The 25,251-nt window shown below is 28.4% G+C and overlaps 3 protein-coding genes across 3 annotated transcripts; 2 read left to right on the top strand and 1 right to left on the bottom strand.

Annotated features, from left to right (window-relative positions):
• The first annotated feature begins 347 nt into the window (after nucleotides 1-347).
• LOC100777636 (caffeic acid 3-O-methyltransferase) lies at nucleotides 348-2,573 on the top strand. Its single transcript, XM_003527953.5, has 4 exons — nucleotides 348-842; nucleotides 1,398-1,708; nucleotides 1,909-1,973; nucleotides 2,125-2,573. Exons 1-4 carry the CDS (start codon nucleotides 424-426, stop codon nucleotides 2,428-2,430), a joined length of 1,101 nt encoding a protein of 366 aa, XP_003528001.1. The 5' UTR covers nucleotides 348-423; the 3' UTR covers nucleotides 2,431-2,573.
• A 3,645-nt stretch (nucleotides 2,574-6,218) lies between these two features.
• On the top strand, nucleotides 6,219-9,672 carry IMT1 (myo-inositol-O-methyltransferase). Its single transcript, NM_001255396.2, has 4 exons — nucleotides 6,219-6,714; nucleotides 8,379-8,689; nucleotides 8,869-8,933; nucleotides 9,166-9,672. Exons 1-4 carry the CDS (start codon nucleotides 6,296-6,298, stop codon nucleotides 9,466-9,468), a joined length of 1,098 nt encoding a protein of 365 aa, NP_001242325.2. The 5' UTR covers nucleotides 6,219-6,295; the 3' UTR covers nucleotides 9,469-9,672.
• Nucleotides 9,673-9,903: 231 nt separating this feature from the next.
• Nucleotides 9,904-18,803, bottom strand: LOC100805464 (protein DOWNY MILDEW RESISTANCE 6). The gene is made up of 4 exons (XM_003526717.4): nucleotides 18,220-18,803; nucleotides 17,844-18,091; nucleotides 11,748-12,072; nucleotides 9,904-10,552 (listed from the first exon to the last, which is right to left on the bottom strand). The coding sequence occupies exons 1-4, from the start codon at nucleotides 18,415-18,417 to the stop codon at nucleotides 10,307-10,309; spliced, it is 1,017 nt and encodes a 338-aa protein (XP_003526765.1). The 5' UTR covers nucleotides 18,418-18,803; the 3' UTR covers nucleotides 9,904-10,306.
• Between the last annotated feature and the right edge of the window lie 6,448 nt (nucleotides 18,804-25,251).

The raw sequence follows: 25,251 nt of genomic DNA, 5'->3' as shown, positions 1-25,251 counted from the left end.
TCCATATTTACATATTTGTGACCTCTTCCTTCAATACCACACCCGTCACCCAACACACAAATTCTCTAAGTAGCTCTTCCTCCCACATAAATAATAGTCTTTTTGTCCAGCTCAATTGGTTAAACCCTGGAATTCCATTTCATACCTCCCTCCCACCAACTCCATATATCAACAACGTACCAATGAAATTGTCAATATTTGATTCTTAACGTACGTACACAAAGTCTTTGTGGGCCCCTGGTGTGGTTGTTGGGGTGGGGGCAAAAGTACATATAGGTGGATGGGCCATTAACATCATTTCTTAATATCTCCATCACTCCATGCATATATAGCCACTTCACTGAACCCTTGAGATCACAGCTAGCTCACAGCAAAAAACACTTTTTTCTAATCTAAAATCTTAGGCAAACCAAAGCTCCAATCATGGGTTCAACAGGCGAGACTCAGATTACTCCAACTTATGTGTCCGATGAAGAGGCAAACTTATTCGCCATGCAACTAGCCAGTGCCTCTGTACTCCCTATGGTTCTCAAATCAGCTCTTGAACTTGATCTGTTGGAAATCATAGCCAAGGCTGGCCCTGGTGTTCACCTTTCCCCCACTGACATTGCTTCTCAGCTCCCAACACACAATCCTAACGCACCCGTGATGTTGGACCGCATATTGCGGCTCTTGGCTTGCTACAATATCCTTTCTTTTTCTCTTCGCACTCTCCCTGATTGCAAGATTGAGAGGCTCTATGGGCTCGCCCCAGTTGCTAAGTATTTGGTCAAGAATGAAGATGGTGTCTCCATTGCTGCGCTCAACCTCATGAACCAGGACAAAGTCCTCATGGAAAGCTGGTATTTCATTTTTTGTTACTCTTTCTCTATATCCTTTCTCCTTGCTCATGAACTGAACACAGAATAATGTAACATCATTACCGGTCCCTGCAAGTTAGTTAGATCGTAGGTAGTAGGGACACTTGTTTATATGCCCATATCGTTGCTTACAGACGCAATAATCATTACAAAAGAAAAAATAAATAACACAATAACCGACACTATTAGAGAGGGAATATATATGTTTCTTTCATGCATGAAATTTTACACGTAGGCACGTAGCCTGCAGTTAGTTAATAATAAATTAACTATTGATTAATAATGTTATTCATTTAATTAATAAATTAAGGTATTTTTTGAAATAAACACGTTGATTGTTTGTTGATTAACTTATGATTCATAAGGTGGCGAAGGATTTTGGATATTTTGAAATAGCAGAAACGGTGAGGGTAAGCTAAACATTTCAAAAAATAAAAATAAAAGGACTAACAAGTCAGAAGAGTTGAAACATGGGCACGGACGCACGGTTATGTTTTAAAATAATTAAACCAGGGTGACACGATTGTGTTCTTGTAGGTACTATTTGAAAGATGCAGTCCTTGAAGGAGGCATTCCATTTAACAAGGCTTATGGAATGACAGCCTTTGAGTACCATGGAACAGATCCAAGGTTTAACAAGGTTTTCAACAAGGGGATGGCTGATCACTCTACCATCACAATGAAGAAAATTCTTGAGACCTACACAGGTTTTGGCGGTCTTAAATCTCTAGTTGATGTTGGTGGTGGGACTGGAGCGATAATCAACATGATTGTCTCAAAGTATCCCACTATTAAGGGCATTAATTTTGATTTGCCTCATGTCATTGAAGATGCCACATCTTATCCAGGTATTTTATGTTGCATAATCATCATGTTTAGTTGACTAGTTTAGAGGTCCTCCTTATAGTTTAATTTGTTTACCTAGCATTTGTCATCTGTTGTTATTTGTTAGCTAGTAACTTAGTGTTATGCATGTATTTGAATAAAAATATTTTGGTTAATGGATTGGTTACCTAACATTAAAATTGGCAATGATGGTTTCGCGTAGGAGTGGAGCATGTCGGCGGAGATATGTTTGTGAGTGTTCCGAAAGCTGATGCTATTTTTATGAAGGTGAAATTTGTAATCTGAATCCCTTCCAATGTCTTACCTTCTCTTTAAAGGCCTTTCAACTTTCAAGGTTTTATTACCTCAGATCATGTTCCAAGTTGTTTATGCTAATGACTTTACTGTATATATATATATATATCATTTACGCATTCAGTGGATTTGCCACGATTGGAGTGATGAGCATTGCTTGAAGTTTTTGAAGAACTGCTATGAGGCACTTCCAGACAATGGGAAGGTGATTGTGGCAGAATGCATTCTTCCGGTGGCTCCAGACTTTAGCTTGGCCACAAAGGGTGTAGTTCACATTGATGTGATCATGTTGGCTCATAATCCAGGTGGAAAAGAGAGAACAGAGAAAGAGTTTGAGGCTTTGGCCAAAGGATCAGGATTCCAAGGTTTCCGAGTCCACTGTTGTGCTTTCAATACCTACGTAATGGAATTTCTCAAAAAGGAGGTTTAAGTTCTTTGGCCTGGATTCATATCAAATTGCATTTGGGTTTTGACTTGAGACTCTTTCTACTTGTGGTACTACTTAGAAAAGCTTTCCCGGATAAATGTAAATTTCTCTTCATACAATACATTAGGAAATGAATAATGAACAAGTTCAATGTATACTGCGTTTATATATATATATATAGTTCTACGTTTTCTCTTTGGTGCCAACCATTTTAAGTTTCCGTTGATCACCAGGAATATTACCAAATACCAATACATACGTAGATGTAGTAATCAAACTCCACTGAGCATTGTAATAATTTTCTTTGGTGGCAATTCAATTCCATTATCATTATGATTGAACGGAACACTATAATATAAAGAGCTACTAGTAACTCGTTAATTCCCAGTTCAATTGCGGACACTCTCCTGTGACGAGTGGTTCTTAGGTGTGTAAAAGATAGGAAGGAAACGGTGATCCGGGGATAACTCCAATTTTTTACCCAAATAATATAAATAAATTATTTATTTATCCAAATAATACATTCAAAAAAAATTATGAATGATGTAAAACACCATGAGAAATTGATTTCTCCCAAACTAATTTTTCACCTGTTTTTCTTTTTGTTTACATACCCAAATAGTACATATTGTTTTTTATACATTTAGAAATCAGGTTTCCTAGGAATTAAGTTCTAAACCTGGATTTTTTTTATTTTTTTACAAAAAATCAATTAAGGAATTGGTTTTTTCTTAATTGATTTTTTTTAAAAATGTTTTAGAAATATTTTTAAATTGCTTTTAAAAAATTATTAATTTATATATTAATTTTTATATAAAAAATAAAATTTTAATTTAATTTGCATTTGTTGTTTTTTATTATACATTCAAAAAACAAATGCTCCTATTGTGAAAGTTCAAGCCAATAAGATTAAGTTTATGTCTTGTTTGTATTATAAAAAAATTGTTGTATTGTTTTAAATTTAAATTTTTTATTCTATTGTTTGTAATTTTATATCTATCTGATATTTTAAATATTTTAGTTCAATTCAACTTGTTGGTTAAATATATTTTTTAATTTTAATTAAGTTGTTGATTAATTATGTATTTTAATAATCAAATAAAATAAAAAATACAAATGATTTCAACTCTTCAAAAAATGATAAAACACAAAATATGCAAAATAGTAATATTTTCAGTTTAAATAAAACATAAATATAAACAATTAATAATACAAAAAAATATAAAAACAATTTAAAAATAAAAAGTACTTAAAAAATCGATTCCCAAGGAATTGATTTTTAAATGTATAAAAAACAAAAATGTACTTAAGAGATTGATTCCTAGGAAATCGATTGCTTAAGTAAGTAAACAAAAGAAAAAAAGTAGAAGGTGAAAAATTACTTTGGGAAAAATCGATCGATTTCTCACCTTGAATAGTATTTTGTATCATCCATGTAAATAAAATTTTAGTTGTATTATTTAGATAAATAATTAATTTGTTTGCACTATATGGGTAAAAAAATTGGATAACTCTCCTATCCTCTTGTATTTTAGAAGGTTTTGGTATCTCATCTGACTAGATGAACAAATGAGAAATACATAGTTCTATAGAGTAAAATTTCTTGTTAGTTCTTGAATTTGTGAGACTTTGTTATTGTATTATTTGGAGTTGAAAAAATATCAAATGAAATAATGAATCTTTAAAATTGAAATTATCGTCATTTTAGTTCCTAAAATATAAGTTATAATTATTATTATTATTTCCAAATTCTATAACTTACTATTATTATAATTTTTTAATAAAGCTAAAGGTAGAGTTTAACTTGAATAATGAATTTTGATTTTAGCCAATTAGTGACATTTTTTTAAATTTTAGAAATACTATGGCAACACAGCACAAGTTCATGAACTAAAATGAGGATTTACTCTAGTTTTACACTTTGTTTATTTGTAAAAAAATGAAAAGGGAGAAAATAATAATAAATAAATAAAATACATCTCTTCCACTATTTATTAGATGGGTGGAATATAGAGAAGATTTGTGGAAAGGTATGAGTCCCATATAGAAAAATTCATTCCTTGCAAAGTGCCATGAATGGAGTGGAAGATGCAAACCACATTTTTGTTCTGATTATATCCCATGTGGTTTTGATATTAGTTGTGTAGTTTTGTACTGATTTATTTGATTGGGGTAAAGGTGTCATTTTATAAGTATTTTTATTTCTTACATTTTCTTTTCATTCATAAATTTTTCTTCACTTCTTTCCTTTCTATTTTTAGCCATTCAAACAACATATTTTTTCAACTATATTTTTCCTTTGTTTCGTATCATTCATATTTATTTTCCATTTATATCACTCCTAATTCAAACACAACATTAATGATGGCATATCATGCATGTATGCTTTATTAATAAAAATGGATCTTAATTAATTTAGAGTTGGATTGAGAGCTAATTAAGTCTGATCAAGAATTTTTTTTTTAAGGATTAAACTTAAATAATATTTAAATCATTTAATTTTAACTTTAACATATTAATTACTTTTGTTCAATCACTTTATTTTTTTTATTTAATTAAAGTCTTTAGGAGATAAGTTACTATAAATTAAATATTTTGTTCTTTTTAATTTATTTTTTAATTCAAATTATATACAACTATGACAAATTGCGCAAGTGAGATTAAGTAAAGGAAGAGATGGTTTACTAATAAACTGCAAATTCGTGCTACCATATTACAAAATCATACATTTTATCATTGTGCAACAACTACTTGAATTAAGACTGGCAGCAATTTATATCACTCCTAATTAGTACAAAGAAAGAAAAAAGAATCAACACGAAAGTCTGCTTGTAATGATCAAAATTTCATCGATTGACTATTAAGCATCATAACATCGACATCCTTCCACCAATTGCACATATATTGTACAACGCTCCAAATCCACCAATATATTGTTAGTGATGCCCATCCTCAACCTCATCTTCCTTTATGTTAAGTGAATCCGGACAACCCCGTGGGTAATAAAATCAATAGGAAAGTGAATCATTAAACCCATTTCTTGCAGTGATCCATTGCCAAGATTGAAGGCTTCATTTTTCCCAATATTACAACCAAATCCCCCTTTATTTTTGGAAACATATATAGGTGAATTTATATTTCCCCAAACTGTCCACACCAGTTGACATCTACTAATCATTCCTCTAAAATCAAAATAATTAAGGTGCGCCGCGCCTTGTTGAGTAATTCTGACTCAGTGTCCCACCACCTCAACTCAAACACTCTGTCCACACCTTTTAAAAAATAGTTGCATTATTATACAAGTTACTTCCTTATTACATCCTATACACATATTGACAAGCCTTCTTTCAAGTTTCAAACATAAAAATTGAATCAGGTGAAAAATGAATCATTATAACCTTGTATGCCGATTTAAAAGAATAAATGTGGGATGTATCTTCATTTTTCTCCAAGTAACTCTTCTTCCCACATAAATAACAGTCTTTTCCACCTTCAATCCCACCAACTCCCTATATCAGCCACTTAATGACGAATTTGTCTATTTCTTTGTGAGGTTAGTCAAGTAATAAGTTTTTTTTTCTTCTCTTCACTTAATATTTGATGCATAAGCATAACAAAAAGACATATAAAATACGTAAGTACAACTTGGGTTGGCGTGTGTACGCATTATGTTTGTGGGGCCCTGGTGTAGTGGTTGAGGCAGGAAACAAGGGTAGATGGGTGGGCCATTAACATCATTGCTGAATATCAATGCACATATATAGTGACTTCACTTGGCTCCTCCTGTGGTCACAACTCACAAGCTCACAGAGCAAGAACACTGTTCCAATACGGAATCTAAGGCAAAGCAAACCAAACATCTTGAATCATGGGTTCAACAGGTGAGACTCAGATTACCCCAACCCACGTATCTGATGAAGAAGCAAACCTTTTCGCCATGCAACTAGCCAGTGCTTCTGTCCTTCCAATGATCCTCAAATCAGCACTTGAGCTTGATCTGTTGGAAATCATAGCCAAGGCTGGCCCTGGTGTTCATCTTTCCCCCACTGACATTTCTTCTCAGCTCCCAACACAGAACCCTGATGCACCCGTTATGTTGGACCGTATATTGCGCCTATTGGCTTGCTACAATATCCTCTCTTTTTCTCTCCGCACTCTCCCTGATGGCAAGGTTGAGAGGCTCTATGGTCTCGCCCCCGTTGCCAAGTACTTGGTTAAGAACGAAGATGGTGTCTCCATTGCTGCGCTCAACCTCATGAACCAGGACAAAGTCCTCATGGAAAGCTGGTATATATTTCACTTTTTCCCACTCTATTTTTTACTTGTTCCTTCTCTGTTTTACTTGCCCATCAATTCCAGATTCTAAAATTTTCCAATAGTAGGCATTCTTATATTTTAGGAAGATTGTTTTGTTATTGATGATTATCATCTACAATCTTAGAGACGCAATGGTGACCACTCATATTATAACTTGCAAGTGATAAAAGAAACACACACACACAATAGTTGACTTTATTAAAGAGGGAATATGTTTCTTTCATAAATGAAATTTTACACTGGAGACCCTAAATTTCTATTGAAGGGACTGAATTCTTTATTAAAGAGGGAATATGTTTCTTTCATAAATGAAATTTTACACTAGAGACCCTAAATTTCAATTGAAGGGACTGAATTTTTTTTTTTACAATTTTTTAAATGTTTATCTTATAATATGTAATATTTTTTAACATATTTAATATTTTAATACATAAAATTAAAATTATTTTTTATTTTAAATAATAATAATATTAACCGTAATCATAATAATACAAACACATAACTAATTTTATATTAATTATCATCTTAATCATTATCATAATAACAACAATCAAAAATAATTTTTTATAATTTTATACTATTTAACATTAATCATCATATAAAATTAATTTTACACAATTTTATACTTTATCAACTTAAAAATACATATACACCTATAAATAAGAAATAGCAAGAGGGGGATAGGACCCTGCCTGCCTCTCAACATCCGTCACTTACACGTAGCCTGCAGTTTTTTTCCATCTTAGTTATATTAGTAAATTAATTATGGATTTTCATTTAATTAATAAATAAATAAGGTATTTTGTTAAGAAACAAACACGAGTTGATTGTTAATTAACTTATGATTGATAAGGTGGAGTAGGATTTTAGACATAGAAAATGCAGAAGATTAAGTTAAACTACTTTCATTATATTAAGGACGATTGTCCACTGGCATTCTGCCAAAAGTCAGAACCCCAAATTATATAATGACAAGCGGGACCCCCCACTATGATGAGGTCACCATTTCACCAACCACAAAAACACCAATTGCGTGGCAAGTGTGACTGTGAATAACAAACGGCAGCAGCAGTAGTAGTATTTTTCTTGAGGCTTTCAATATGAACAGCAAGACAATTCCATATTGGTCCAACTAATTATTTTGTCAATACTCAACCATTACCAATCGTGTTTTCTTCACATGTCTCTACATGACGCGACGGGAGTTGAATGAAACCAAATATACATATTTTAACTATGATGGCTTTGTTAAAAGGAATGTCATTATGAATATTAAAAAAAGTTAATTTATCATTTGAATAAAATCAAACTAGTTATCATTAGAATTTGAATTGAAATAAATTTTTGAAAGATTAATATATATATATATATATATATATATATATATATAAAAGTAATAAAAAATGATACATGGCTACTAACAATTGATATTAGTACTATTTGTAGGGACTTTATATCATACTATATGGCTAATTAAATGTATCAACTTCGCCCAAAGTGACTTTATGTGATCTTGACCTGGACTAAACAATTAAGAAGAGTTGGAACATGAGCACGGTGATGTTTTAAAATAATGAAACTAAACTATATGATAGACAGTTAAATCAGGGGTTGGCACTATTGTGTTCTTGTAGGTACTATTTGAAAGATGCAGTCCTTGAAGGAGGCATTCCATTTAACAAGGCTTATGGAATGACAGCCTTTGAGTACCATGGAACAGATCCAAGGTTTAACAAGGTTTTCAACAAGGGAATGGCTGATCACTCTACCATCACAATGAAGAAAATTCTTGAGACCTACACAGGTTTTGAGAGTCTTAAATCTCTGGTTGATGTTGGTGGTGGGACTGGAGCTGTAATCAACATGATTGTCTCAAAGCATCCCACTATTAAGGGCATTAATTTTGATTTGCCTCATGTCATTGAAGATGCCCCATCTTATCCTGGTATTGTAAATTGCATCATCATCATGTCAAGTTTGGAGGCCCTGCAATGCCTGCATATATTAGTTTACCTAGCATTGTCAACAGTTGTTACATGATAGTGTTATGCATTGTGTATTTGAATAATATTGTTTGGTTAGTAGTTACCTAACATTAAAATTGGCATTGATGTTTTCGTGTAGGAGTGGAGCATGTAGGTGGAGATATGTTTGCGAGTGTTCCGAAAGCTGATGCTATTTTTATGAAGGTGAATATTAAACTCTGAATCCTTTCAATGTCTTACCTACTCTAGAAAGGCCTTTGCTATTTTGCTCACTAACTAAAGTCCATTTGATTAAATGTTTAGTAATATTTAGTTGAAAATCCCTTTCAAGGTTTTCTTTTCTCAGAATCGAGTTTTGAGCCGTTACTTTTTGGTACCACAAAATCATGTTTCACTTGTTTGTGTTAATGACTTATAATATCATTTATACATTCAGTGGATTTGCCACGATTGGAGTGATGAGCACTGCTTGAAGTTTTTGAAGAACTGCTACGAGGCACTACCAGACAATGGGAAGGTGATTGTGGCAGAATGCATTCTTCCAGTGGCTCCAGACTCTAGCTTGGCCACAAAAGGTGTGGTTCACATCGATGTGATCATGTTGGCACATAATCCAGGTGGGAAAGAGAGAACAGAGAAAGAGTTTGAGGCTCTGGCCAAAGGGTCTGGATTCCAAGGTTTCCGAGTTGTTTGCTGTGCTTTCAATACCAACATCATGGAATTTCTCAAAAAGATTTAAGTTCTTTGGCATGGATTCATGTCAAGCTGCATTTGGGTTTTGAGATTGAGGTTGTGGTTGTGGTGCTACTTTCCAAAGCTTTCCCGGAAAAACGTAATTTTCTCTTAGGAAAAGAATAATGAACAAGTTCAATGTAGACTGCCAATATCAAATAACAAGTTTCATTTTGTGGATTATATATATATATATAGTTCTGTGTTTCCTCCTTAATGTCAACCCTTTTTCCGTTGATTAACAGGTATATTACCAATACATACGTACATTAGAGTAATGAAATTCCACTGAACCATGGTTATAATTTTCTTTGGTGGCAAATCCATTATCTTTTTGAATGAACAGAACGTCATAATAAAGAGCAAACGCATTATCTCCAGGTGTATAAAAGATAGCAACCAACCCATGATACAGATATTTTGTGAAACATAATTCTCAGAATTGTGACAAAAATAAAGTTCCAAATTTAAGATACTTTTCCGTAGCGCTTCTCTATGACCAAGAATGCATGAGCAGCGCTAGGAAATTTTGAAGGTTCAACATATGAATATTACATGCCATTTTATCTTCCCAAGATAAAGCTACTAGAGTACGATTGCTTCTTGGGAAATGTAACTTGTTCCACATGAATCAAAATAATAAGCAGTTCGGTCTTGCAGCTATATTAATATGACCACACGAGAAATGATGAGCGTCTGACTCTGACATATTGAAGTTGTGTAACAAACTATAATTTGCCATCACCAAATGCACTAACAATAAAACGGCAAAAGCAGTGAAAAACAAACTATAAAGAATACTCTTATTAGCATTATTTTGGTTCTTGCCAATCACACCTAAAGGGTTACTTGTTCTTGAAAAGTTCCAAACAGTGTTCTTGGTCTAAGTTCCTGCTCCAAAACTTCTTATAGTATTCTGCATATGTAAATCCTCTGTATACGGCTTCGGATCCATGTTCGGTGAGTGGTTTTGCAGGGCTTATCAATGCCTCGTCATTTGGACAAAGAAATGAAGCCACAGAAAGCCTTGGTTTCTCAACATTGACAACAGCACGGTGCCACACACTCTTATAAAGCCCATTACTCAAAGCCTGCGAAGCACTCAAGGGCAATGATCAAATTGGTTGTTACGATAATGGGCTAAATTCTGAAGACAACAAGATCTAGCCCACTAGAGAAACCTGTATGATATGGGAGTTCTTTTTCTCACCCTCTACATTGCTATTCTAGCCCCAACTTTTTTCAAAAAAATGTAAAAGAGATGAAATTCATTTTTACGTGGGTGGTGAGGGTAGCAAAACCCGAGGTGAGAATATATGATATCTAAGGAGTTTTGCAACATTTCCATTTTGTGTCCCCAGATCCCCCATTGTGTCTATGATGATAAAACTAAATTTGACTAATAACATATTAATGTTATCGTCCATTTGTAAATATAACTGCTCTTGTAAAAAGTATAGTCATTTTAGTCTGATATTTTCTTTTTATGTAGTCATATTGTTGGCTTTGCACAAGGAGATCTAGTTCAGTTGTTTGAGTAAGATGTATGAGTGTTATAAACTTCTTAGCATCATGTTCAATTTCAAAGGATAAAAAAAAATATTATAGTCTTTGTCATATGCTTTTATCCAATTCTAGCTATAAATAATTGACCTTATCTAAATTATCTAACTTGGGCTTATTGAGACCCAAACACATAAAGCCCACATGGGTGTAGGCCATGCGCCAGCTCCATTGCCAGACTAGGCTCCACCATAAAAAGTAAGCACACATGCAATGTGAAAAGCTAAATCAAGCTAAATAAAACTTCAAGTACTGTTAGGTTGACATCACTTATTTATGTCTTGCACCCCTTTACACTGCATTAAAAGTATCAAATCACTTTACAAGGAAAGAAATGGGAGACAGAATGTTTCTAACACTCAAATATATTTTTATTTCATGTAAAAGTAATAAACAAATTTTGATTTTAGTTTTTATAAAATATTTTTTCTGTTTTTATTTCGTAAAAAGTTGAAATCTTTATTTCTGGCCCCTATTATGCCAAGTACTTATATCTTTAATGAAAAGTCAAGTGTGGCACCCACTAGTATATGTAATACCTCTACTATTCTACTAAATCTCTAAAATAAATGTTATTTATCTATCAAAATTAATATTAGTTTAAGAAATGACTATATGGGGTTAGGAAACAAGTTAGGTTAGGTGTGTATGCAGGAGTGAATGCTCCCAAGAAATAAGGCTTGCACATACATAATAAAAGAGGTAGTAGTTAGTTAGAATTACCTGAAGTTGATCGCCAATGTTAATGACAAAGGCATTAGGTTGGGGACTAACGGCAAGCCACTTGCCATCTTTGAGAACCTGAAGGCCAGCAACTTGAAGGTCTTGAAGCAGAATTGTAAGTGCATTTGGGTCAGTGTGCCCTGGCAATCCATAGGTAAGTTCTGGTTCTGGGCATGGTGGATAGTAGTTCACAGCCATGTGCTGCCCTTGTTCCCCTAATACATTCTTTATGTAGTCTTTTTCTAGGCCCAAACTCTCTGATATGTATTCCTGTATCCTCAACCCCAATTCCCTAATTATTGTGCAGTATTCTGTAACAGTTTCCCTGCCAATGCCAAATCAAAGAGACAAAATTTTGTAATTTTGCTTCCTTCATCCGCCAATTTGGTTTTCGGTTCAAACATAATTTTGATGATATATTAAGTAAATATGTTAGATTTAGAGATTAATCGGGTAAAATAAAAGAAATAAAACATATGAAATATTAGGAATTTGATCAAGATTATAAACTTTTTAAAATAAAAAGATTAAATTGGGGAGAAAAAAAAAATAAGAAAATCAACATTCCAACGATGATGATGATGCTAATAACACAAATAATTAATGCCAATCAACCTCAAAAAAAATATGAGACTAAAAGTGTAAATACCATCCATCACATGCGTTTGCGTTTTCTATAATTGGAATGATGCTGATGCTCAATAACACAAATAAGTCGAATTACGGTGCAAAATTAATATAACTTTTTTAATATTCCATTAAAAAGTTATAAGCGTTAATCAATATAAAATTTAGGCTAAATTAATTTTTTATCCTCTAATTTTTTAAATTTATGATTTTAGTCCTTTTAATTTTTAATTGTAACATTTAATCTCTCTAATTTTATAATTTAAAAATTTTAGTTCACCTCATAGATTATTAACTGATAGTTGTAATTAATTGAGTTATAAAGTTTAATTATAAATTAGTTTAAAATATTAATTATTAAAAATTAACAAAATCTATGAATTATTAAATACTTTAATAAACTTTAATACTTGTGATTAAAGATTATTAATTTTTTATTAAAGTTATTAATAATTTTTTATTTATAATTAATTTAATAATTTTATCCATCACAGTTATTAGTTAATAATTTATAAGAAGATCAAAAATTGTCAATTTATAAAATCAGTCAAATCAAATATTATAATTAAAAATTATGGATTTAAAAAATTAACGGAACTAAAATTATAATTTAATTTAAAATTTATTTATTTATAACTAAAAGGTCAATCAAATTGTAATTGAAGGAATATCAAATCGTGGTTTTGTTTCAAAATAATGTGTTAAAAAATTAAAATAAAGAAGCTCTAATTTTTAGTTAAATCATTCTTTAAATATTTAAATACATTTATTTAAATATAATTCAAATTTATAAATACATATTATATAATAAAAGATTTTACTGAAATCAGTCTGTATATTTAGGATATACATATTAAAAAATAAAAATAACGACTTTATATTGTAATGGAATATATGGTTGTATTTTTTATTTTTTTTGAAGTAGTAATATATATTTTTTAAAATAAAAACTTTTTTTACTTTTATATCTTTAACATATGTATCAAAGAACTGATCAATAATTCAATAATTCGACATAATTTGTACTTGTTTGAACATGAGAATCAATAATTCAACATGCTCGCATTCTAGACAGACTGCGGATCTAACTTTTCCCCGCAATAATTGATACTCTCTTTATTTTATAATATTCGTTCTGTTTGAAGAAAATATAATAATTAATGTTTATAAAATTGATTTTATAAGATTATTTTTTTATTAGTTTATTATTTATTATAATATATAAAATAACTTACGATTATAATTATAATAAGATGAGAGTGTCGAGAAAATCTTACTCATCTGTTAGATATGATACATAAATTATTATAAAATTGTTAGACATTATTTTTTATTTCGAGATATAATTGATTAGAATCAGCATATAACGAAATATTTCGACTATATAAAAAAAAGGGATAGACGTTATTGTGGTACAGGGGTAGGGACAAGCAGCAGATCTGAGGATCAATCAGTAAAGAGGTTACGTCAACACGGAAGTATCTACTTACGTCACCGCCAAACTAATGCTTTATCATTTACCAATATGTTATATTTATATAAGAAAAATACTCTTCTATCAATATATATATATATATAAGCACAATACTCTATAAACACATGGGTCGTAATTGACCTTTGGAGTAAGAAAATAATATAAATAAACTAAGTGATAAGATATAATAAAAAGTGATGTGAAAAAATAATATGTATTGATATAATGAATAACATGTGAAGATGAGTGCATATCCTTATTCTTTATATAAAGGTGATTATTTTTACTTTGGATATATTTGATATAGGAAAAAAAGTGAAAAAAAGAAGTTAGAAGTTAAATTATTTTTATGTTATTTATTTAAAGGGAAAATTTGCTTAATTCATTCTACTTAACTATATTGCATTTTTTATACGTAAATAATATATATTAAAAAATTTATAATAATTCATATTTTACTCAATCAACCCAACTAAATTTATTAATTTATGTGATTACTATGTTTCTCTTAGTTTTACAAGAGTGTTTTACTCCTATTTTTTAAAAATTTGAAAATAAATTATTTTTTATTTAGTATTCACATCAAGCATATTCTTTTCTCTCCTGCTTAACATTACCAAACAAACAATGGAATTAAAAAGTCTGATGTTTTCTTTCCATTCAAAATTGTTTTTCTTATTCTCAGCCTAAACAAACATATGCTTAGGTATCTTTAGTTTAGGGAGAAAATAGAAATGATAAAATAAAAAAATTAAGATAATTTTATAAGTTATTTAAATCTTAGAGTTCTTTTAAAATACTTTTTATTTACATTAAAATTTAATTTGAACACATTATTTTTTATCCATTTCACTTGCTTTCCTGTTTTGTCTTCCTCCTCCTCCACCTAATCCTTCCTTTAAAAATTTGAAAATTATGACTCAAAAGTCAAGAAGGTAACGTTTTAAATTTAACGACTATTGTGATGTTTTTATATTAATTATTATAAGTGATTAGTACTGTTATGAACATTCACTTGGTAAAATAATTAACACATAAACACAATTCTATCAACCAATAATCATATTCTATTTATATTACAAACAAGTTATTGATCGAAATGCTATTAAATTTAGTTGTTTTAAGCAAGATTTTTAAATATTATGGATAAAAAAATATGATCGAAAGAAAAAAATCTCATTAAAAATGATTAATTAAATTTTTTGATAAAGATTAATTACGGATAAAGTGATGAATCAAGATAAAAAAAATTATATTTGTATTGCAAATTGGAAATGATTAAGTTCAACTGAAATTGATATTTTTTTAATTTACTCAAAATAAAATTTAAAACTTGAAATCATATTTAATCACAACTTAGTCATTTTTTTATTAATATTTTATTTCTAAAAAATATTACTTATTTATGAAATATAAAATTTATTTCTTCTGCCAACGAAATAATAAATTAAAAATATAAATTATGTAGGTTTATGAAAATATATTGATATGTCCCAAAGAAACAAAACACCACGGGTTGACAATAATGAATATGTAAGGTTTTAGTTTTTTTTTTTTTTTAAGGGAATGCAGTTTTTAGTTACGTTACAGGAAAAGCAAATAATTGATAACGGAGAAAAAACATTTATAAGAAACTACGTCCGTAAAAAATAGATTAAAAGAAAAATAAAGTGATAGAAAAAAAAAGCTTATTTTTTTAATGAACGTGTATATATATAAATTTTATATGTATATATATTTTTAAAGCACTTGTTAAGAAAGTAAAAATATAATTTTTCTATTGAAATATGTATAAATATACTCGTTATAATTTTTAAGCAAACACAAATGATTTTTAATAAAAAAAATCTTTCAGTTTTTAATAAGTATTCTAAGGATATTAGTTAACAAATATTTTTATTTATTTTAGATAAATATTAACTGGTATCAAGGGAGTCAAAACAACAGTGTTTTATTAAAATGTGTAAAAATATATTATTTTATAATTTTTAAACATGTTCTCTTATATTTTTTAATAAAACTATTTTCTTTTCTTTTATTCAAATGCACTCTTTATTTATTTATTGAATACGATTATGATCCCCAACGGAACTACAGAACATGCCTAGAAAACAGGACCACTGTACTTTATCATGAAATTTGCGCCAATTAATTTCCCAAAAGGAAAGATGATAAGTAATGAAAGCTGAAACAGACACGTGCACAACTAAAAAGTTTCTGTTTGTACTTTCTAAAAATATTTTTTATATACTCTTCCGGTTCTAAAATGAGTTTTATCCTAATTTATTTTACACAAATTAAATTTTTTTATTAAATAGACAAAAAAATTAATGTTATTGAATAATGTAAAAGAAGTAGTATAAGTATTATAATTAAAAATTAAAGTAAAACTTATTAAGGATATTAGAAGAAAAAATAATTAATATTACAAGCTAGCATAATTCTTATTTTGCGATTTTTTCTGATGAGACACTCATTTTGAAATGAAGGATGTATAAATTTGTGTAATTTTCTCTTTCTCACAACAAGCGTCGTGTAATAAGAAAAAATTTGACTTAAAATAATTATTATTTTAGTTTTTAAATGTAATATTAATTGATTTTTTATACTTATAATATTAATGATATTGGTTACAGAAATAAAAAATAAACTAATGATAGAAGGATAATTTTGAAAAAAATAATTCTCTAAGAAAATAATAATGAAACAAAGATGATATTAATTATAAAATAATAATAATGATGAGAGAATATAAAAATAAATTTATTAAAATATAAAGATATATTTTTATACTGAAATCTAACTAAATATAGTCATATGTGATAAAATTTTATAATAATTACCTTAAAAATAATTTGTTTAGTTTATTAATAATGTAAATGCTTTTACATTAATACTCCTGTTTAGCAGAGAAATAGGGAGGACAAGAACGTAGAACAACAGAAAAACTCAAAAAAGTGATAAAAGTATTTCACTTATCTTTTAGTATGGTACAAGAGGGAAGACAACGAAAAACTCACTAATTTTTGTAATTCACCTAAAAGTAGAAAGAACAAGAAGATAGAGGTAGTTTTTATATTGAAAAGCTAACAGTACTCTTGTTTATGGTAAACATTTTTTAATAGAGATATATTTTTTGAGAAAAAGTGATTTAGCGTAAAAGAATTATATAATTATTTAATTATAACTCTCTATTTATGATAAATTTATTATTTTTTAAAATAATTATTTTAAAATAATTCAAATGATAATTTACGAACAATAGTATAAAAATATTTTATATTATTAATATATAGATACTAAACTCTATTTTTATATAACTAAAGAAGAAGAAAATATATACATGTGAGTGAGTGTCTATTTTTATATTATTAGAAAATAATTATATATCATTATATATAATAAATTTATCAACTTTATAATAAATACTTAATTATTATTTGAAGAATTATTTTTTATTGATTTGATTGAAAATATAAAGTAGTTGATATTAATTATTTTTGAAACAAGAGAATTGGGAGAGAGAAAACACATGACAAAGAATAGAAGTGTTTTATTCGACTTTTAATATGATCTCAGAAAAGAAGACAAGACAACGTGAAAATTTACAAAAGAGTATTTTTTAATCCGTCCAAAAGTGGATGGAACGAGAAGACTAAAGTATCCTTATTTTGTATTGTGTTTTTATTAAGAATATTTATGTAATTATATATGCATATTTTTTGATGGTTTTCTTTATAGCAAAACAAATCTTAAAAATGTTACCATATAAAAAGGTTTTGATCTCTTTGGTATAAAAGTAATTATAAAAAAAGGGGGAACACTGATGGCATCATAAAGTAAAAGAGGCGTGATATATATTGCATCAGAAATAAAGTTTTAATAAATCCAAAAGTGTCACATGCTTATAAAACATGTAAGAAGCTTGTAAGAAGACCAAGTCAGCAAGCAGCAATTGTCCACTAAGAGGTGTATGGCTGAGAGAGAAGACTTACTTGAAAGAGGGTGGATTAGAAGGCCATTCAGGCGCATATTTCTCCAATGGATAGCAGTGAAGCCTAAGATAATCCCTCCAATTACGCACCGTCTCTTTTTTCACATTAAAACTAGTAGACAGTCTCATTGTCTTTGATGTGTCTTCCGAGTACAACTTGAGCTTCTCCTCCACTGGTAACTTGAAGAATCCATGTGCCACTTCTTCCATTTCCTTTGCCGCTTCTAAAGCCACCCCGTGATTAATCACCTGTTTTAATTTATTCAAAATTAACCTAAGACTTCTCCTTCTCTTTTTTTTTTTTTGTATAAATACAAATAGTGGTTAATAAAAAAATTGAGAACATGTTCAAACAGTTCAAACCCAGGGGACAGGACCTGGAAGAAACCATAGTTTCTGCAGGCTTCACCGATTTGGTGAACAATCTGGGCTCTATTTTGAGAACCTAAGTCGATGATTGGAACATCCTCGCACTCCGAAACCTCGGAAAGACGAGGTCGCTCCGATTCGGGTCGGATGTAACTCTCCGGCAGATTTGAGTACTGAACTCCGGAAGAAAGCACTTTTATGTCCATTATTAAAAATCCTTAAATCTAATTAGCACAAAAAAAATCCTTAACTCTAGGTTGTTAAATATAAACAACAAACTTGATAAAAAAAGAAAAGACACTCCTTTGGGATCTGGGGAGTGGGAAGAGGGAAGTGAGGAGTGAGCAGTTTCAAGAAATATAAGCCTAAAGTATATCACATCATGCATTTATATAAGGAGGCAGGGGAGGTTTCAATTCAATTTTTTTACTTATTTTTTTTATCGTCCCTACTGTGAACCATGCACAAATCTTACCGTTTTGTTATTATTTTAAAGGTTAAAATAATAATTTGCTCTCTGTATTAGACAAATTAGTTTCATATCAAACATTTATTTGCTCTCCTTTGACAGAACTTGTGTTCCTTTGTTTATCATTTTGACACCATTTATTTAGCTTCCTTTGTCATCTTTTAGAGCCACTACTAGTGGTAGCTAAACGTTGTTGGGATTGTGTTGCATTGATTTGAGTTGTGCTTATGAGCCTTTCATGCTTTTACAAAAGGAGCGAGGCATTTGACTTTTGTTCAGTTGTTCTGATATTAGTTGTTTACATTTTAGCCATGATTTCAGCTTTGTTTATTGTCTTCTTAAACTATGGTTATTTGTTAAGAAGATCAACATAGATACAAGGGGAGTGGTTAGACTGTGTGGGTGGGTTAACATATATAATGAATGAGTGTAATTTTGATGAATAACCTTTACAATAGATGAGTGGTTATTCACTCCATCCTATTAAAGGGGTCTTGATGAAAACATCAAACATAAGGACATAATGAAAGCTTAATATGACATTAAAATAAACTAACGAGAGACAATGTCTCAATGAATACCCTTGGAACATACATTAATATTCACATAAAGCATACAAGCTTTAAACATATCCTGTACAAGCTTAAGGCATAACACTAGAAACATAGAACATGTCCTTTTGTACATCAAGCACTCATCATTTTTAGTCCTTTTGCCAATCTTAAGAGATTTCCTTTTTGTCTCTTATATTTATACTTCTCTAGCTCAAGGAGTGTCAACCACCCTTTGAGAATCAAATGATCCGTGTGCCACAAGATAACTAGATAACCAATCAAAACGAAATATTTTATTTTGAATGATTCTAGCTCCGATAAAGATCCTCCTAACGTAGTGTTTAAACTCAGTTGATTATCTCGAATATTAATTATATATTTGTATTATATACTTTAATGGAAATGCAATTTAAAAAAGAACACCAATACATTGGACAAAAACCATGTGGAAAAGATCTATTGTGACCCGTTGGATTGGTTCGGTGGAAATCACGTACAAAGTCTTTTTACATTAGACATATTTATAGAAAGTTAAAAAGCAAATTCTTACACATGATGGTGGCACATTCCAACCCATGAATGTACTATAGCATCTTCTACAGGCCATGCACATGCTTATCATCAGCAATATGTGGCCCACACTACACAAAAAAGAGAAAGGCCACAGATCATGCTACGTAGATTGTGTCAGGAGCGCAGACTTTGTTAAAACACTAAGGTTAACTTACCCAGGGACGGAAAGGAAGTAATCTATAATTTCTGAATTAAAAGTTCTTATTTTATTAAACTTATAAAAAAATTTATGATTTTAATTTTTAAATTTTTTTACTTTAATTATTTAATTAATGTATGTTTTTTTTTAATTTTATTTAATGTTTTTGTATTATTTTATTTAATATATTTTTATATTTAATATTTTATATATTTTTTACTAATGTTAACAATTATTATTTATTTTGTAAATTAGAAAAATAATATAAAAGACTTAAATTTAAATAAAAATATTAAAATGTACTATACATATTTGTTTAACAAAAATATTAATAGTAAAATGATGTCACACAAAAAAAAATTAAATATACATCGAGATCTTTTATCTTATTGCACTTAATTTGTTGGTGATTTTTTTTTCTTTTGTTCTACCACTTGTTCCTTTTTATCCTTAATGACATACTTGTTGTTGTTGTGAAATACCATAATCACCATTATATTATTGTTAGTATTGTTATTATCATTATTTTTTTTCTCGTCATTTTCATGACGCATGTCATACATTTGAGGATGACAACAAAAGTAGCAATTGACAATGGTAACAATGACGATTAATGATATAAACGATAAAACTGACAACAATAATTATAATATGTATATTTTTGGATAAAAATGGAGGAAATTAAATAGTTGGTTTCTAGAACTAAAAATCAAAATTATTTTATCAAACAAAATTTTCTATTATTTTAAAAATACTTTTTAAAACAAAAAAATAATCAAATACAACTTAAAACTATTTTTGAGTTTTAAAAATGACATTAAAAACATTTTTAAAATATCATATTGTGTATCAAACCTCAAATTATTATCATGATGATATTATTCATTTATACTAAGATTAATTATACGTTCAAAAGAATAATTATTATTTCATTAGCCTTAATTTTTGAGAAGAAAATTTTATACTTTTTAATACTGATTATAGATTATGGGTATCTCTATAAAAGGCAATCTACTTAAAATAGGTATAACCATTATAAAATAACACAAAAAAAAAATCAGATATTTAGTACAATTACATTCTTAATATTTGTATTCAAATACTCTAATATATATCACGTTCATTTCCTCTTTATAAAATCCTTCCAATTAATTTATGTTCGTTAATAAAATTAGTTAATTTAATCAAAGATATTAAATTTGCTAATAATTTATATTGTTTTTTAAAATTATCCTTAATTTTTTTGTAAAATAGTCTTATAAAATGATCAAATATTTTTTAAGAATAATTTTATATAAAAGGACGGAGAATATATATTTATATATATATATATATATATATATATATATATATATAATTTGTTAACTTATAACCACTTGCTTTATAAAAGAAGTTAGCAAGGTATACCTTTTGTGTATTTTTAAATTTTATAATTATAATTTGTTATTTTATTCTTTCAAAAAGGGGTTATATGTGTGTCTTGATATGTGTGCAAGTCTAGCGGAAAAATTTCAGCTCTAGGGGAGAAAATTGAAAACCCTAGTTTAATATGTTTAATTTGGATATCATTTCTATTTTGTCGGGTCGGCAGCTAGCTTCTACATCTCACCAGAAATAAAGTTTTTTTTACTCCTCCTAAGAAAGTTCTTTTTACACATCCTATAAACTGTAAAATATGTTCCGAATATTGTGACAATGATACATAATTTCACGATTGTTTTTCTGATTTTTTTTCAAAAAAGGTAAAAACATCAAAACTTAAAGAATTTAATTTTAATATAATATCTACATTATTAACTATAAAATATTTTTTATATAAATTTTAAATTAATTATTATAAGAATTAATAATTTTACTGTATATGATAATTTATTGTTGGAATTTTTAATATTTACGTAGTTTTCTTTAATCCTTATGTCGAAGCCAACTAGATTCACCTCTACATATCTTAGAATTATTCACTAAATTAGTGATTTTATTATTCTTTTTTCAATTAAATATGTTGAGTTTTTGATAGGATCTTAGCCTCTCTTTAGTCGGAGAAAAGAGAGAAAGGAGCATGAATTTTCAAATTAAGTATATTGAGGACTATAATTTTTTTTAGTGTGTTAATTAAAATAAAAAGGTTTTTTTATTTACTAATTGATCAATACTAACATATATTTATTTAAGTTCATAACACCTTTGATCACATAAAATAAATTTCAATAATAATAAATATCTAATATAATTATTTTATAATATTACTCCAAATTAATTATTAAAACATAAAATTCTAACATTTATAATTAAAAAAATATTAAAATATTTTCATTAACCGTAGATTCTAATTAAATTTGGTATCTCATGAGTTTGAGCCCTCACTTATTTTATTTGAAGTGAGGTATATATGAATACTTTTGTAAATGATTTTTGACTTTGAAAGTTTTGCGTGCTTTAGGGTGAAACTCGGTTCTCTCCTCTATAGGAAGAATAACATTAACATTGTGTTTAATATAAATGGATGAAAACGAAAGAAAGTGTGATTAATAAAAAGAGATGAAAGAGAGTTGAAAATAAGATTGTTTAATTAAGATAAAATAGAGTGTAAAAAATAATTTTTTTGAATTCAAGTAATCAGGTAAATAAGAAAAAAATGAAGAATTTAATGATTAATCAAATTCCCATTTCACCCTAACACAATAAAAAAAACATTTTAATGACTCTGATACGAAAACCTTTTCCTATACAAATTGAAGGCATGCAATCGATTATGCCATTTTTGCATAATCAATTATATACCTTAAGTAAGTAGAGAGTACCCAAGTCCCAAGTCCAATTTTCAAACAAAGTGAAGACATAAAAAATTATAGTTTGAGAATAATTGATTATATGGCACAAATGTGCAACTACATTTCATTCTCCAGTGACCATATAAAATCATGAAGGAGAAGGGAGCAAAAGAAGAAAGAAAGAAGAAGAATAAAACTCGTGTGTGTGCGTACGAGCTGTAAGAAGTAACACGAGAGGATGAAGGTTAATTCGAGCAACCCGTAAAAAAAGAGTTATCAAACTTTATTTTTACGGTTGATTTCATTTTCATTCACTTATTTATGAGATAATAGTGAGATGGATAAAAAATGCATAGAATCGAGCAATATATTAAAACTTTTAATTGAGTTTGGCCTCTAACAAACAGCACCTTCTTTGATGAACCTCATTCATACGTCAAAATCAAACACAGTGGAAATCCACTTGACAGAGGGTGGTTTGCACTCCATAGTGCATAGCGTATGGTTGGGTTTGAAGACTGACTGAGTCATAGCACCGTAATAATCAGCAGATATCGGCCATTCCCATGTGTGATAAATATGTTTTGTCAATGGTTGGTTTTCATTCATTGGACGGCTGGGGTAAGGTAAGGTACACCGAATTTTTAATAAATATATCAATCAAAGTGACTTTGATTTCTCCTTCCTTTCCCACCTCACACAAGACTTGGTCTTCATAAAGCATAAGCCCTTATTCGGGTCTAAATGAAGTGGATAGAAATAAGGAGACACATATTAATACAAATATTTTTTTAAGCATTTATTAGACAATGGGCTTTTGTCTATAATATAAAATATTTTCAAATGTTAGTTTTTTTGAATTAGTATAAAATACTTTTTGTATGATTTGTATATTTTTGTCTACATTTTCTCTGTTCATTTAAACAAACAAGGAAATTTTCATTTATTTTTTCGTTTTCGATTTTCATCCATTCAAAAAACACATTTTTTTTTTCATTTTGTTCATTTAAACAAGCACATTTATTCATTTGTTTTCAATTTTTATCCATTCAAAAAACACCTTTTTCCATTTCATTTCTCTTATATTTCTATATATTTTTTATTTCACTTGTAATCTAAACAAAAAACATCAAGGAGAAAATTCATTCCTTCAGACTATTAAAAAAATTAATTTCTGATTTTAAGTTAAAAATTAAAAATTTAGTAGCAAATTTAAAATAATATTATTTTATTTAACATAAATATTTTTTTGAATCATTATTTTATTATGATCTTTTTCTTCTTCTTTTTTCATAAATAAGATCTCATATGTTCCTTCAGTATTTTCATTAACTAATGCTATTATTTTCCCTCTTGTTTATACTTTCTTATCACGAATTTTTTTTAAAATGTTTTAACTTTTCTTTTACTTATTGTTTTTTTACATTAGAATTGAATAAATTAAATAGACAGTGAGAATTAAAATTACTCTTTAGCAATATTACATTTATATTGTGTTAAAAAACATATCGAATTTATTGAAAAAGATTGCCATGAAATATCTGCAATAAAATTTTAAAATTTAATATAATCTTGCCAGAAAATAATAATGTCTCAAAACAAAATTAAATATTTTGATTTTATTATTAACCAAAAAAATGCTAAACAAGATTGACTACAGAAATTTAATAACTAATTTTAGATATCAAGAATTAAAGAATAATTTTAAAATAAATTTTCAATGATTTGAATAATTTTTTTATTACTTAAAAAAAATCTCATTAAAATTGACTTTTAATAAAAACATCGGTTGAGTCGGCTTGTGAAAAAAGTAGTGCATCTTAATTTCATTCCAATAGTGATTTTCCCTGTCACATGAAATGACTTCCACATGTGTAGCTTAGATCAATTCCACCTTTATAATTTGCACCGTCCTAGTTAATTTGTGTTAGGCAAAAGGAGAAAGGAAATAAATTAAGTAGACTAAAATATAATTTTTATTTTTATATTTTTTGAGAAAGTTTTCATTTTTTATTTTTTAGTTAATACATTTCATCTTTTATTTTTAAAAATTTTATGATTTTATTTTCTTATTTTTTAGTTGACACATTTTTTTTTCACTTTAAAAAAAATCATAATTTTGATTCTTATGGCCAATTTTAAATATTGACCTATATATTTTATAAATATTGATTGATACTTGTTTATTATCCACATGATAAATATTTTTTAAAATTATTTAATTGTTAATGAACTTAAATTATTAAAAAATACATAAAGTCTAAAATTGAAAAGGATAATTAAAATTGTAGATTTTTTCAACAATTGGGAACACAATATCTAAATTAAAAAATGTAGGATTACAATTTTGTATTTGTTAAAAGTGAAAGATAAAATATCTTAATAAAAAGTAAAACGACTAAAATAGTAAATTTGAAAAATAGGAGAATAAAAATGAAATTTTAACAAAAAAAAAAGAATAAATTACATATGAATCTCACATCTTTTACACTCTATTTTAATTTAAATATTTTTTTATTTTCATCCTTTCAACT

The sequence above is a fragment of the Glycine max genome, chromosome 6, assembly GCF_000004515.6.
Source record: "Glycine max cultivar Williams 82 chromosome 6, Glycine_max_v4.0, whole genome shotgun sequence".
In the NCBI taxonomy this organism is placed as follows: Eukaryota; Viridiplantae; Streptophyta; class Magnoliopsida; order Fabales; family Fabaceae; genus Glycine; species Glycine max.
The sequence above is the reverse complement of the archived record's forward strand: the minus strand, read 5'-3'. Positions and strand labels throughout refer to the sequence as shown.

Coding starts and splice junctions, on each gene's coding strand:
- LOC100777636 (XM_003527953.5), top strand. CDS start 424: ATGGGTTCAACAGGCGAGACTCAGATTACTCCAACTTATGTGTCCGAT. Junction 843..1,397: donor AAAGTCCTCATGGAAAGCTG/GTATTTCATTTT, acceptor GTGTTCTTGTAG/GTACTATTTGAAAGATGCAG. Junction 1,709..1,908: donor AGATGCCACATCTTATCCAG/GTATTTTATGTT, acceptor GGTTTCGCGTAG/GAGTGGAGCATGTCGGCGGA.
- LOC100805464 (XM_003526717.4), bottom strand. CDS start 18,417: ATGGACATAAAAGTGCTTTCTTCCGGAGTTCAGTACTCAAATCTGCCG. Junction 18,092..18,219: donor GAAACTATGGTTTCTTCCAG/GTCCTGTCCCCT, acceptor AAATTAAAACAG/GTGATTAATCACGGGGTGGC. Junction 12,073..17,843: donor TCTAATCCACCCTCTTTCAA/GTAAGTCTTCTC, acceptor TGGCATTGGCAG/GGAAACTGTTACAGAATACT.
- IMT1 (NM_001255396.2), top strand. CDS start 6,296: ATGGGTTCAACAGGTGAGACTCAGATTACCCCAACCCACGTATCTGAT. Junction 6,715..8,378: donor AAAGTCCTCATGGAAAGCTG/GTATATATTTCA, acceptor GTGTTCTTGTAG/GTACTATTTGAAAGATGCAG. Junction 8,934..9,165: donor CTGATGCTATTTTTATGAAG/GTGAATATTAAA, acceptor TTATACATTCAG/TGGATTTGCCACGATTGGAG.